This window comes from Hevea brasiliensis, chromosome 2, assembly GCF_030052815.1.
Source record: "Hevea brasiliensis isolate MT/VB/25A 57/8 chromosome 2, ASM3005281v1, whole genome shotgun sequence".
Classification (NCBI taxonomy): domain Eukaryota; kingdom Viridiplantae; phylum Streptophyta; class Magnoliopsida; order Malpighiales; family Euphorbiaceae; genus Hevea; species Hevea brasiliensis.
This window is the reverse complement of record NC_079494.1, coordinates 62,942,774-62,957,058: the sequence shown is the minus strand read 5'-3', so window position 1 is coordinate 62,957,058 and position 14,285 is coordinate 62,942,774. Positions and strand designations below refer to the sequence as shown.

Below are 14,285 nucleotides of genomic sequence, written 5' to 3'. Positions count from 1 at the left end.
GAAGAAGAAGAAGAAGTGATTTTTGTTTTTCTTTCCTTTTACACGTTTTTGCTTATGAAAGACCACTAAATCCAAATTAATTAATTCAATTTATTAATTTAGTTATGACATAATGCATGATGTCATAACTTTTGACTTTTCCAATCTCTTTCCCTTTTTTTTTCTATTTATTTTTTTTTTCTATTATTTCTTTAATTTAATTCTCGATTCTGAAATTTTCTTTTCTCCGATTTTATTTGACAGTTAGGTCAGGAGTCAGCTCTCGGGGTCAATTGACCAAATTGCCCCTCGCCGGTTCATCCCGGTTTGCAAATAATCCAATATTTCTTCCGGCTCCCTGACCTAATTATTTGGTAGCTTATGATTCTTTTTCGTGGTTTTCTCTTTTCCACTTTGTGTTCATGAGGGTCTTAAGGACCGCAGCGTCACTTTTACGGTTGAAATTTGAGTTTAAAATGACTTCGTGATGCGTTCGAGGAGGTCACTCATCGCTGTGACTCTCGGCTCGTTTAACCTCTTATGTTTTGTTTTTCTTATTTGTAGTTAACTAATTAAACATTACTAATTATTTATGTTTATGGCTTCTCAAGTTGTCTTAGGTGTGACTCTAATCTCTTTATTTGTCCGGACCGACACCGGTCACCGGAACAGTGAAATATACCAAGCTATACAACGGGGGTGTTACAATATTTAAACACTTTAAATATTAACTTGAATACTTCCATAGATAAATTTAGATTTAGTTTCAAGTCATGCTAGGGACTTTGCAATCTAATTATAAACTAAATTAATTAATTCAATTAATCAATTAAACTAATTAATTAATTAATTAAATTAAATTTGCATTGATCAAATTGCCCTTATGTGTGTGACTTACTAGGTTTATTACTAATTAGCAATGAGAATAATATTAACTCCTTAATATTACTGGAACCGTTCCAAACTCAAAATGAAAATTCCTTTTTATTCAAGTTCTCATAAGTCATAGTTGAATGTGCTATGACTTCCTAATTAGTTATGAATTAGTTCTCCAATTCATGAACCTTTGATCATACATACCATGGACTAAAATTTCTTCATTATAAAATCCCAATTCAAGCTGAAGTCATGGTTTATGTCAAACTCTAATTATATTGAATCATATGTTCTATTTTAATTCCAATTCTTGATTAACAAGACTTTCTTGTCAAAAACTCTTTTCTGACTAAGTCTATCTGTCCTAGCCAGGAACTAAAATTATCAAGAATAATTAAATAAATATAGGATTTTATCCCTATTTACTTAGGGTGACGGATTCTATCTTGACTAACACTTATCCCCATATATAACTAGTCGGAGCCAACACATGCCCATATACCCATACATAGTACAAGTATGAAAGAAGTATCAAACTCAAACCACCTATACACAAGATAATTGTGTTATCTCTGGTCAAGAGATTATATGCACTATTATGGTCTAGATGACTTTGTATTGATAAGAGTAAACTCCATGTACAAGTAATCTTGTGTCACTGGCTCGGCCTACTTATCATATAAGTGCCCATCATGTCTGTCATATGGCATGAGACTCACCATTCTATCCCATTAGTATCTCATACTAATCCATGGAAACAAACATAAGTAATAATCTTTCTGGATAAGCCATGCCCAATGAAATATTCTAGATTGTGAACCGAATTTATAATACTTTTACTGGAATATTCTATCACTCATATTCTTAACAACTTAAGAATAGAACATCTAACAAGATATTAAAGGACCTTTTCAATTAAATTCAAACCATTTGAACATAAATGAGAAGAATAATTGCCATTAAATGGGAATAAATATTTATATAATGTAATACAATGATATACTTTAGGACATACTACTAATAATAATGGTTATTTTATTAGTGTAGCAAGATTTTTTACAATGCAGTGGAAGTTTCTAATGATAGAAGTTAATGCAGTATATTGAGTCTTTGTGCCATGAAGTCATTTAATGATTTTGAAGTTTCTGTGTAGTTATAATGATGGATTGATGCAAGATACAACTAAGTGCAATTAAGAAATAGTGGATCCAAAATGTTATAGCGTGATGTGGTGGAGAATTAGTTGGTGTAGTGGTAGACTAGGTGATGTAATTAAGTGCAAAAGGGACATAATATAATCTTGATAGTTGTCTCTCTGAGGGAAGCATTATATAAGTCATCTTAATACCATAAGATGGAAAAGCAATGGTTCAGTTCATATTTCTCAAAGTGTAGCAAATTTAGATGGGTGCAGTGGTCTTTAATTTAGTGTAGTGAGCAAGAAAGTGGATGCAGTGAAGTGTAATTAATTCTGCTAAAATTTTGGCAGCATCTCCTTATAGAAATTGCTTTACCAAAATTTTCTCAACATCATAAAGCTCAAATCAAGTCCATAAGTCATGAAAACCCATGATGCAGTGCAAGTTTATTAAGTTCAGATTAATGCAATATGTGTTTTTAAGATCCAATCAATAATTTCAAAACATTCTTGCTTCCAACAAATTTACAGAAGCTCAAATTCACAAGAATCATCAAGTTTATACAAGGTGCAACTCAATACAACATGGTGCAGTTAAGATTCATATGATGAAGCATCAATTCATTAATTGCAACAATGGTTTCCCATATAGAAAATTGCAAAAACAAAAAATCAAAGAGACAAACCTGATTTCTTTCCTTCCTTTCTTCGCTTTTCCTTTCCTTCCTTTTCCTTTCTTTTTCTTTCTTCTTTATTCTTTCCCTTTCCCTCCTTCTTCCTTCCACCGCCCTACCTTTCCCTTCTTCTTCTCTTTTCTTCTTCTTTTTCTTTTTTCTTTCTTCTTCTTTCTTTTCTTCCTTTCAGCGTGCCTCTCTCTCCCTCCTCCTTTCCTTGCACTCACAACCCTTGTGCCCTCTCCCTTTACCGTCAATGATGGACGATGGGCCTTCTTGGTCACCACTGATGGTGGTGGTTATGGATATGGGTGGGTTTGTGAAGGTGAGTTGATTTGGGTTATATGAGATTGTGAGATTATAATGAGAGGAAGAGTTACTAGATGGTGTTTGGATGAAAAAGATGGGAACTGGTGTTGTGAGCTTGTGTTTGATCGAATGTGTGTGTTTGTGAGAGAGAGAGAGAGAGAGAGAGAGAGATTTTGGGTAGTTTTAAGAGAGAGAAAAATGGTTAAGGTGAGACAAAATTATTTTAATTTTAATTGAGTGAGAGAAAAATGTGAGTTTGGGTCTCTTTGGGTGAGAGAATTGTGATCGGGTCTCTAAAAATTAAAATAAAATTAGTTTTATTTTTAATAAAGTTTGGGGTGAAAATTTGAGTGGGGTTATTGATACACTTGTATTATATAGATATTTTTAAGTACATTTATATAGCATTTCATAGCATTTAGATAGGTAATTTCATGCATAATCATCAAATTCATTAACTTTTATAAATCTCATTACTTTGCACTAAATTCTATGTTTTCTACATATTTTCAAGTGTTTTGAGGGAGTTCCAAAGCATAGGAGTAAAGAAGGAAGCTTGAAAAAACTCAAGAAGAAGAGCATTATTGCTAATACACTTTACACGGGTCTTGTAAACATACCATAGACCTGTGTAACTTACTGCCTAGAGAAAACCAATGAAGTTGAGAGGAGACACAGTACACGGGCCGTGTACCACGACCTGTGTAACCTGTGGAGACCCGTGTAAGATTCTGCTTGGCAAAGCTTGAAGAATTTCCAGAAGAATAACAGAACATGAGCCGTGTAATTGGACCCATGTAATTAGCCAAGACCCGTGTAACCTTCTGCCCAAATACGAGATGCAACCTTTAAGTTCCAGTAATTTACACGGCCCTGGGCCGTGTAGTGACACACGGGCCGTGTATCAGCTGACAACTCCTGATTTGATTACAACCCAAGTTTTTACACTCAGAACAGACTTCTGATACCTTTAGGACTCTAAAAACTTAACCCTACGACATTGAATATAAATAGAAGCAGCAGAAAATAGAGAAAGAGATCCCAATCTTCATACACACATCCTCGTATACATATATATTCATCATTCTCTCCGAGCCATCTTGAAGAACAGTGTATTAGCATCTAAGGGGAGTCCTCAGTTGAAGTTCCATAAGTTCAAAGCTGCAGATAATTCTCTTTGGTTCTTTTGTTCTATTTTTTTAGGCTATTTTTATGTTCTTTTGTTTTACTTTTGTTATGTTTGTTAGACTCACCATGAGTGAGTAGTTTCTTTATTCTGGAATTAGGTGAGTAATTCTTGTAATCATTATTATGGACAAATATTGAGTTTTATCTATTGAATTTGAGTTTTATTCTTTGATTTAATGTTCTGTATTCTTAATGCATGCTATGTACCGATACCCACTTAGACATGATATAAGATACTAATTGAAGAACTAAAAGGCGAAGGTGGATATTGGAAAATTGGAGTATTAAACTTAGGAAATCGAATCTAAAGATAGGCTGAAATCCTTCATGGAATTCCATAAATTAATCATAGATCTTAAAGGGTTTTTATTAGGACTAATCACCAACAAAAGTAGGGTTTAGCTCTAGTTGAAATACACCTTAGGTTCCTTGAAAGAGGACCTAGGATACCTTAGGATTAATTTCCATCAAAGCAACAATTCTCAATCCAATGAATAGATAAGATTGAATCCATAATAAGGTTAAAGTGTGAAATGTTAATTTTATAATTATTTTGACAAATTATTTCATTTTAAGTTCATTGTTCTAGCACTCAAAATAAATTAGATTCGCTCTCCCATTATATTCAGTAGCCTAGACAGTCATGATTGCTGTGTAGTTTAGTACTTGCTAATTAAATTCCTCATGGAATGATACTCTACTCACTACTTTATTAATTGTTAGCGATCCGTGCACTTGCGGGGTTGCAAAAACCAGTAAATAAGTTTTTTGCACTGTTGCCGGGGACTTTATTTCTAGTAATATTAGACAATAGGTAATTTAGCTGATTTAGGCATTTACTATCACTATTTAGATTTACTTAATTCATTTGTATTCTTTTATTTTCTCTCAAGTATTTTGGTTTGGTACATAACCAGAACAAAATCAGAAGAAGAAGTTTTAGACTTGGATCTCGAGATAGATAGGACTCTAACAACCATCGGGAGATAAAGGAGACACCAAGAACTAGATCAAGGAATTTTAAAAACTCCAGTCATAGTCAACAATGACAACAGGCTAAGACCTTTGAAGGACTATGGAGCCCTATCGGTCCAAGAACTCCAGCCCAGCATTACAAGACCTACAGTGGAGGCCAATAATTTTGAACTCAAACCGGCATGGCTCCAGATGATTCAACAGACTCAATTTAGAGGTTCACCTACAGAAGATCCACACTGCCACCTCCACTACTTTCTTGCCCTATGTGATACATTCAAGATGAATGGAGTCTCTGATCAAGCAATAAGACTCAGAGCATTCCCATTCTCCCTTTGAGAAAAAGCAAGGAAGTGGTTACTCTCTAAACCAGCTAGAGTATTCAATACTTAGGAAGACCTCTAGCAAGCTTTTCTAGCAAGGATTTCCCACCTGTGAAGACTACAAAATTGAGGGTTAAACTCAACACCTTTACGCAAAAGGAAGGTGAATCACTCTATGACACATGGAAGAGATATAAAGACTTATAGAGGGAATGTCCACACCATGGCATAGAAGATTGGCTCCTAGTTCAAAATTTCTATAATGGGTTATTGCCCTCTACAAGGAGCATAGTAGATTCAACTGCGGAAGAGAGCTGATGGAGAAAACAGTAGGAGAAGCCCTTGAACTTCTGGAAAGGGTCGCTTATCACAACTGAGTGGTTAAATGAAAGGGGAGATATAAGAAGAATAGTATAATCATGGAATTGGATGCCCTAAGCATGATAAATGCTCAGTTTGACCAGCTTACCAAAAGGCTTGACATAATGCAAGCCAATGCTATAGGGATGAGCAACCAACACTCTGACAGCTATAGAGGAGGGTGTATGACTTCAGAATGTAACAACTTCAATGAAGCCCCTATAGAACAGCTAAACTATGTGAATAATGGAAGAAACTTCAACTAAAGACAGCTTAACAATCCATATTCAAACACTTCCAACCCTGGATGGAGAAGCCACCCTAACTTCTTATGGTCCAACTCACAAAATCAACCCATAAACAAATAGCAAGGGTGCAGACCACCAGCACCCCCAGGTTTTCAGAATAGAGGATAAAACCTGATGTAGCAATAGCCACCACTCCCTCAACCTCAATAACCTGAACCAAAGTTGACTATAGAATCCATGATGGAAGGCTTCTTAGCAGCCTAATAATAGCAGAATGAAATGATAAAGCAATTAGCTTCCAAAATGGACCAACTAGCCACCCACAATAAGATGCTTGAAATCAAAATTGCTCAGCAGGCAATTCTTCAAGCAAGGCTGCTGGCAAATTGCCAAGTCAACTAGAGATGAACCCCAAAGAACACTGTAAGGCAGTTACCTTAAGGAGCGGCAAGACATTAGAAAAACAATAATCAGAGGAAAAATCAATTGAGAAAACCTCTGATGAATCTAATAACCAAATAGAGGAGAAGGAGGAAGAAGCTAAAAAGGAACAGAAAGAGGAAACAAAGAAGAAAAAGAAGTTACCAGAGCCATATCAACCTCCTTTACCTTTTCCCCAGAAATTCCAGAAGGCTAAATTGGATAAGCAATTTGGAAAGTTTTTAGAAGTTTTTCACAAACTCTACATTAACATTCTCTTCACATAAGCACTTTCTCAGATGCCATCCTACGCTAAGTTCCTTAAAGAAATTCTTTTAAAGAAAAGAAGGTTGGAAAACTATAAAACTGTTGCTCTTACAGAGGAATGTAGTGCCACATTGCAAAACAAGCTACCACTAAAGCTTAAGGATCCAAGAAGCTTCTCCATACCTTGTTTTATTAGAAACATGAATATAGATAATGCACTCTATGATCTAGGTGCAAGTGTGAGTTTGATGCCTCTATCAATATGTCAAAAGTTGGATGTAAGAGAGCTCAAACCCACAATAATTTCACTGCAATTGGCTGATCAGTCTCTCAAGTACTTGATTGGCATCCTAGAAAACATCCCCATCAAGCTAGGAAAATTCTTCATTCCTGTTGATTTTGTTGTCCTGGAGATGGAAGAGGATATCCAAATTCCTATCATCCTGAGAAGACCTTTCTTGGCAACCACCGGAGCTATCATAGATGTTAAGAATGAGCGGTTAACTCTCAAGGTAGGAGATGAAGAAGTGGAATTCAACCTATTCAGAGCGATAAAGCACAAACTTGAACCTGATGAATGCTTAATGGTTGACATAATTAATAAGCTAGTTGAAGAGGAATTTCACAAAAGACATCCCGAAGATCCTCCTGAGGCATATATAATGCACAGCCACATAGCAGATAATGAAAACACAAAAATTGCAACTTGTGCACAATCTTTAGAAGCTAGCCTATCCCTGCCCTTACCTTAAGCCTTCCAATGGAAGAGCTAAAGGAGGAACAACCCAAAAGCAAGTCACAGGAAGATACCAAATAGGTAGTACTGAAACTTCTCCCCTCCACACTAAGGTATGCATTCTTGGACTCAAATTCTAAATATCTTGTTATTATCAATGCCGACCTATCTAATGTAGAAGAGGAAAAATTATTAAGGGTACTTAGGACCCATAGCAAGGCTATAGGGTATAAAATGGAAGACTTGAAAGGGATTAGTCCTTCAATTTGCATGCATAGTGTACCTATAGAGGAAAACAGTAAATTCAGTATTGAACATCAAGGGAGACTTAAGCCAAACATGAAAGAAGTAGTTAAGAAGGAAGTTCTAAAACTATTAGATACAGGTATTATATACCCAATTTTTGATAGTAAATGGGTTAGTCCAGTGCATGTAGTGCCTAAGAAGGGTGGGACAATTGTTATTCAAAGTAAAAAAGAATGAATTAATCCCTACTAGTGTAGTCACTGGTTGGTGCATGTGCATAAATTATAGGAAATTGAATAGTACCACCAGAAAAGATCATTTTCCTCTCCCTTTCATAAATCAAATGTTAGAAAGGCTAGTGAAACATTCGTACTTTTGTTATCTAGATGGATATTCAAGATTTTTCCAAATTCCTATTCACCCAGGAGACCAAGAAAAGACCACATTCACATGCCCTCATGGAACCTTTGCATATAGAAGAATGCATTTTGGTCTTTGTAATGCCCCTACTACTTTTCAAAAATGCATGATGGCTAATTTTTTTATTATATTAAAAATATTATGAAAATTTTTATGGATGATTTTTTTGTTTATAGAACTACTTTTGATGAATGCCTAGCTAATTTATCTAAAGTGTTGCAAAGATGTGAAGAATCAAACGTAGTTCTAAATTAGGAAAAATATCACTTCATGGTAATGGAAGGTGTAGTTCTTGGGCACCTAGTATCAAAAAAAGGAATTGAAGTTGACAAGGCAAGATTTGAAATTATTAAAAAGATGCAACATCAGTCAAGGGTGTGCGAAGCTTTTTGGGATATGCAAGCTTCTACAAAAGATTTATATAAGATTTTTCCAAAATAGCTAAGCCACTGACTAATTTGTTAAGTCAAGATTTCCCTTTGATTTTGATGAAAATTACTTTGTTTCTTTCAACAGGATCAAAGAAGCTTTAATTTCAGCACCAATTGTGCAACCACTTGATTGGGAGCTGACATTTGAGGTGATGTGCGATGCAAGTGACTATGCAGTTGGAGCAGTACTCAGACAAAGGAAGGATAAAAAGCTCCATGCCATTTACTATGCCAGCAAAACACTGAACGATGCACAAATCAACTATGCTACCACGGAAAAGGAATTCTTAACAATGGTGTTTGCAAATAAAAATTTCAGATCCTACCTACTCGGATCAAAAGTCATCGTATACACAGACCATAATGCCATCCGATACTTTTTAAACAAGAAGGAAGCAAAGCCAAGGTTAATTCGATGGATCTTACTCTTACAAGAATTTGACCTTGAAATCAAGGATAAAAAGGGATCCGAAAATGTGGTAGCTAACCACATCTCAATACTGAAATAGCAAGACATAGGGGACATTGACGATTTGCTAATCGATGACTCATTCCCTTATGAGCAATTATTAGCATTCTCTCAAGCTCCATGGTATGCTGACTTTGTTTGGAATTATTAGCATTCTCCTTGATGAGCAATTATTAGCATTTCGCAGCACTGCCATTCATCATCATATGGAGGACATTTTAGCACCACAAAAATAGCAGCCAAGATTTTGTAAGCAGGGTTTTACTGGCCAAATCTATTTAAGAATGTGAGATCCTTCGTGCTGACTTGTGATCAATGCCAAAGAATAGGGAACATCTCAAGAAGGAATGAAATACCATTACACGGTATACTTGAAATAGAACTATTTGATGTGTGGGAAATAGACTTCATGGGTCCATTCCCATCTTCATGCAGAAATAAGTATATTCTAGTTGGTGTTGAATATGTGTCAAAATGGGTAGAAGCAATAGCCACACCAACAAATGATGCCAGAGTGGTCACAAAATTCCTTAAGAAGAACATCTTCACAAGATTTGGCACACCACGGGCAATAATCGGTGATGGAGGAAGTCACTTCTGCAATCAACAATTTGAAACACTATTGAAAAAAATATAGAATGATTCACAAAGTGGCAACACCTTACCATCCTCAAACCAGTGGTCAAGTAGAAGTTTCAAATAGGGAACTGAAATACATCCTTTAGAAAATAGTTAATTGCTCAAGAAAGGATTGGTCTATGAAATTAGATGATGCACTGTAACGCCCTCACCGTAGGTAGTCCATACATTCTATTGTTTTAATGACTAATGTATGTCCGGACAGCTACGATGTCTGGAACTACACTTAAATGATAGTGAGGAGACATAAAATGATAGGATACATGATAAGAAAATAAAATAAAAATTAAGAGAAAATAAAAGAAAGGAAATGCAACTAGGTTAAATGAGCTGGAACCATAGCGATGGGTGACTGCACTGGGAAGTTACGGCGAATACAATTGCTGACCCTAGGACCGCAGGGAACCCTAGGAAATAATTTTTGAGACCGAATTAAAGGTTTATTAAAGTACAAATGACATTGAAAATATCAAAGAAAATTTAGTTAATCGATACTGATGAACACAAAAATTAAAGGAATCGGTGGATCAGGGATTTGATCGGTAGTACTGAAAAAGTGGGACTACTACCTGAAGAGGGGCATTTTGGTCATTTGATACCTAGAGTTGACTTTTGACCTAAATGTCCATTAAAAATGAGTAGTGTTAAATTTTAAAAATCTCATGAAAAAATGAAAGTACATGTGAAATGCAATTAAGGAAAAATGAGGGGTATAATTTGAAATAATAAAAACTTTGATTATTAAATTAATTAAACCTAAGTTAGTGGGGCATAAAAGCATAAGAGACAAGCCATCCACTAACTCAAAAACTTCATCTTCTTCAAGCTTCCATTCATGGCCGAATTGGTTTCTCTCAAGACCTCCATGGACGTCCCACATGCAAGCTCCAATTCACCACTTTCATTCCATGATCTTCATAAATTCTTTCATTAAAAGTGATCCTTACTTCCTGGAAAGACTATAGGCAGCAAAAGGGAGAAGAAATTCCAAGGTTTTAACAAGCTCAAGAAAAAGTTAGTGCTTAATCTTCCCATTTTCCTTCATTAATTCTTGTTTAGAGCTTTGGATGAGTTGATTTGCTAAGAAAAATTGAGGAAATTGATGAGTATTTAGGGAGCTATGAATTCGACAGCCATGAAAAGCTTAGGAGTTTGATAGATTCTTACATGTAATTGATGATTAGTGAGGTTGATTAAGTAGTTACATGTATTAGAATTCAATGGTATGTATAAGTTTGAGGTTGAATAATTTGAATTGGGGTTTGAAATAATTATTGAAGACTTGTTTAATTGCCTCATTTTGGGCAGCCTTGATTTCCATGAGAATTTGGTTAATTCATGTATGTAAGTGATGATTTGTGATATGGATTAAAGTAATTATATATTTTAAAAAGTTATTTCATTGTAAGTTTGAGGTTTGACAAATTGAGTTAGGGTTTTGATTTTAATTTAGAGACTTTGTGTGTAATTACCTGAATTTGGTAAGGCTTGTGTAATTGTTGAATTTTGGGTAGCCTTGATAAGCATGGATATTGATTAAATTGTACATGAAAAAGGGTGATTAGTGATATTGAGTAAGGTGATTAGAAGTATTAAAATTTACTTGCATATATATTATTGACTTTGACCATTTGAATTAGGGCTTTAAACAAATTATGAGAGCGCCCAATTTGGCAGCCTTGAGGCACTTAAGAGATGGGTAATTTCATGAATTAAATGGCGATTAATGGTGTTCATAGATATGTGGAAGCGAATTAGATATTGATAGTTGAAGTTACATATGCTAGCATATTGTTGTTTATGTGTGTGGTGTTGATTTTAACCAATTGAACTAGGGTTTTGAATTGACTATTAAAGACTTGTGTAAACTACTGGAAATTGATTGTATTGAGATGCTTGATAATAATAGAAGTGCCATGAATGCAAATTTAAAGTTTGGGAGATGGAGAAATGAATATTGGGAGTGTAATTTCCTTACAGGTTGAGTGCTTATTGATGGCAGTGTATGTTTTAAGCTATAAGTGAAAATGTGTGATCCCAACTGGTATGAGGCCAATTGGAGGTAAGATTAGACCTAAAATGGACCAATTTTCATGGAGATACATTGCCAAAATTCTGCCTAAAAAGTAACATAAAATCTGACCGAATCCGGATTTGTCAAAATGTAAACCCAGAATTTTGACCAAATGAACAGTTGTCTATTCATTTGGTCATATCTCACTGTAGACAGGTCCAAATGACCTGAAATTTGTAACATTGGAAAGCTTAGACATAGAGCTATAACTTTTATACAGAACACAAAGCCCAGAAATGCCATTAACTAAGTCAAATTGCTTGCACAATTTGGGTTATCAAAACTGTCCAGAATGAAAATTGCCCAGAATTGCCTTTGTCTATCCAAACTAATCAGTTTTGGTAAAGAGACCATAACTTGGTCCATAGAACTCCAAATGCCCTGAAACTAGTGCCAAAATTTCAATAAGACATTGGCCTATAATAATGGTATTTTGACAAAAACCCAAAAATTAAAGGAACTAGGTCAATTAACTTGATTAAATTGGCATACAAATTCTGAAAATGGTATAAATGACCATTAACTCTAGAATAGTGTCTTAAGCATATCTCCCACTAGAAATTTTCAATTGAAATGAGCCATACCATTCTGGAAAGCTAAGAAATAGACCTTCAACTTTGTTTTAGATATTTTCTTCAACTTATGAATGTAAGAAGCTTAAATATTAGGTTAAAGCTACTAACCTAATTGAAATCCTGTTACTACAAGACACTTGAGTCCAGGTCAATAATTTAACTATAAATAATTTTACAAGACTTGAAAAATCACCATTAAAAATTTTGAGTGACCATAAGACATAGGGCAACATATTCTATGGAGAATAGTAGACTTAAATATGGCAGCAACCTACTCAAATAAAATTGGAAATGTATATTATCAAAACTGCCTAGTAAGGGAACCAAAATTCAAAATTGACCTAGTTATGGTAATTTGACCATAACTTGAGTTATAAAAATCCAAATGACATGATTCAAAAAGGAAAATAAAGACAAGACAGAGAGGAACAACTTCCGTTAAGGAAGTGTGGCCAAATAGTAGCCACAAATTGCTCAATTTGATATGCAAAGACAAGACAGTAAAGCTGAACCTAAAGAAAGGTTCTTGAAATAACTTATTGACTTATCCCTAATAAGTCACTACATGTTAAATCTGTTATCACTATACACTAAATTACATGAAACAGAAATGTGTGACCCACTTTCCCACAATACATGAACATGAAAATTTAGATAAATAATTATTAATGCTTAATTGCCCACAGTAAACCTAGGCATATATATATAGTTGGATCGATTGGTATACCAAGTAGGGAATATAGATAGCAGTACTGCCTACATTAATAAGCCAACATAGATAGGCCTACATGAATAAGCCTACATGGATAAGCCTACATGAATAAGCCCATATGAATAAGCCTATATGGATAATCATTGATCTACAGGTTTTATGCTTGTCCACTGGCCTTGTGCCTGATATGACAGATGTATACTAGATAGACATATGGCTGTCTAACCACTATACTCCCATGTATCTAGCATTATAGTCTGTTATAGGTTACTTGGGCATTGATATAATTTTAAAAGACTGAGAATGAAATCAATGAATGGATAAGATACTAATAATTAATTTAGTTCCAAAGTATCGAAAAGTCATAAATGACTTAGACTATATAAGAAATGAACAAAAAAGATACTGTTAAATATAAATGTTCCCAAAGTGTAGAAAATTTATAAATGTCTTAGAATTGATGACAATTTCACTGATATGAGTTTAAGGAGACTAAAAATGAAATATATGCACAAATAAGATCCTGATAAGTAAATTATTCCCAAAGTGCAATAAAATATATAATTGACCTAGAAGTGCAAAATTCTACATAGAGCTATTACATTTAATTATTCAGTTATTATTCTTTAAAATTATGCACCACTAAGCAATTTGCTTAACTTGTTGGATTTTCTATCGCGTAGGTACTGGAGAATAGGCACAGCAGCCGCTATAGCAGCACTCTGATTACAATTGTCCAGATCTGCTACAGTCCAGAGTCCAGAATCACCTCATCAGTTATAATATTTTGGTAGGGCCTATGTATAGACTAGTATTTTTGTTCATGTAATTATAGTTGATGATGTAATAAATTGTATTGATATTTTTGAGACTATAAAATAAGCTTATTAACTTTTGTGTATAATTTCCCTATGAATGAATGAATGAAAAATATTATTTTCTTGAAATTGAATGAACAGATATGATATGATATGTTATATGACAAGATGAATAGAACAGATATGAGATGAACTTGTTTTTGACAGGTAACTATTGGAACCCACCAGATGCCAATAAAACAGAAAAGGCTCTGCTCGGGTTTCCATAGAGATAAATTGTGATAAAAAAAATATTACCACATATTTTCTACAAAGTTTAAATAAAATTAACAATGGACATGACAGGAAAAAAAAATTACCACCGAATGTGGCATACCATGCTCAGCTACATTGTAGACGGGGGAGGGG

General features: G+C 34.6%; 1 protein-coding gene and 1 pseudogene across 1 annotated transcript; one reads left to right on the top strand and one right to left on the bottom strand.

Annotated features, from left to right (window-relative positions):
* The first annotated feature begins 2,926 nt into the window (after positions 1 to 2,926).
* Positions 2,927 to 7,509, top strand: LOC131177910 (uncharacterized). The gene is made up of 2 exons (XM_058143086.1): positions 2,927 to 2,992; positions 6,790 to 7,509. Exons 1-2 carry the CDS (start codon positions 2,927 to 2,929, stop codon positions 7,507 to 7,509), a joined length of 786 nt encoding a protein of 261 aa, XP_057999069.1.
* On the bottom strand, positions 5,598 to 5,692 carry LOC131178229 (small nucleolar RNA R71; annotated as a pseudogene).
* Positions 7,510 to 14,285: the final 6,776 nt, after the last annotated feature.

What these genes read in the sequence shown, in the direction of transcription:
- LOC131177910 (XM_058143086.1), top strand. Translation starts at nt 2,927, where the DNA reads ATGGACGATGGGCCTTCTTGGTCACCACTGATGGTGGTGGTTATGGAT. An exon ending in ATATGGGTGGGTTTGTGAAG is followed by an intron (nt 2,993 to 6,789) that starts GTGAGTTGATTT and finishes GCACTTTCTCAG; the next exon opens with ATGCCATCCTACGCTAAGTT.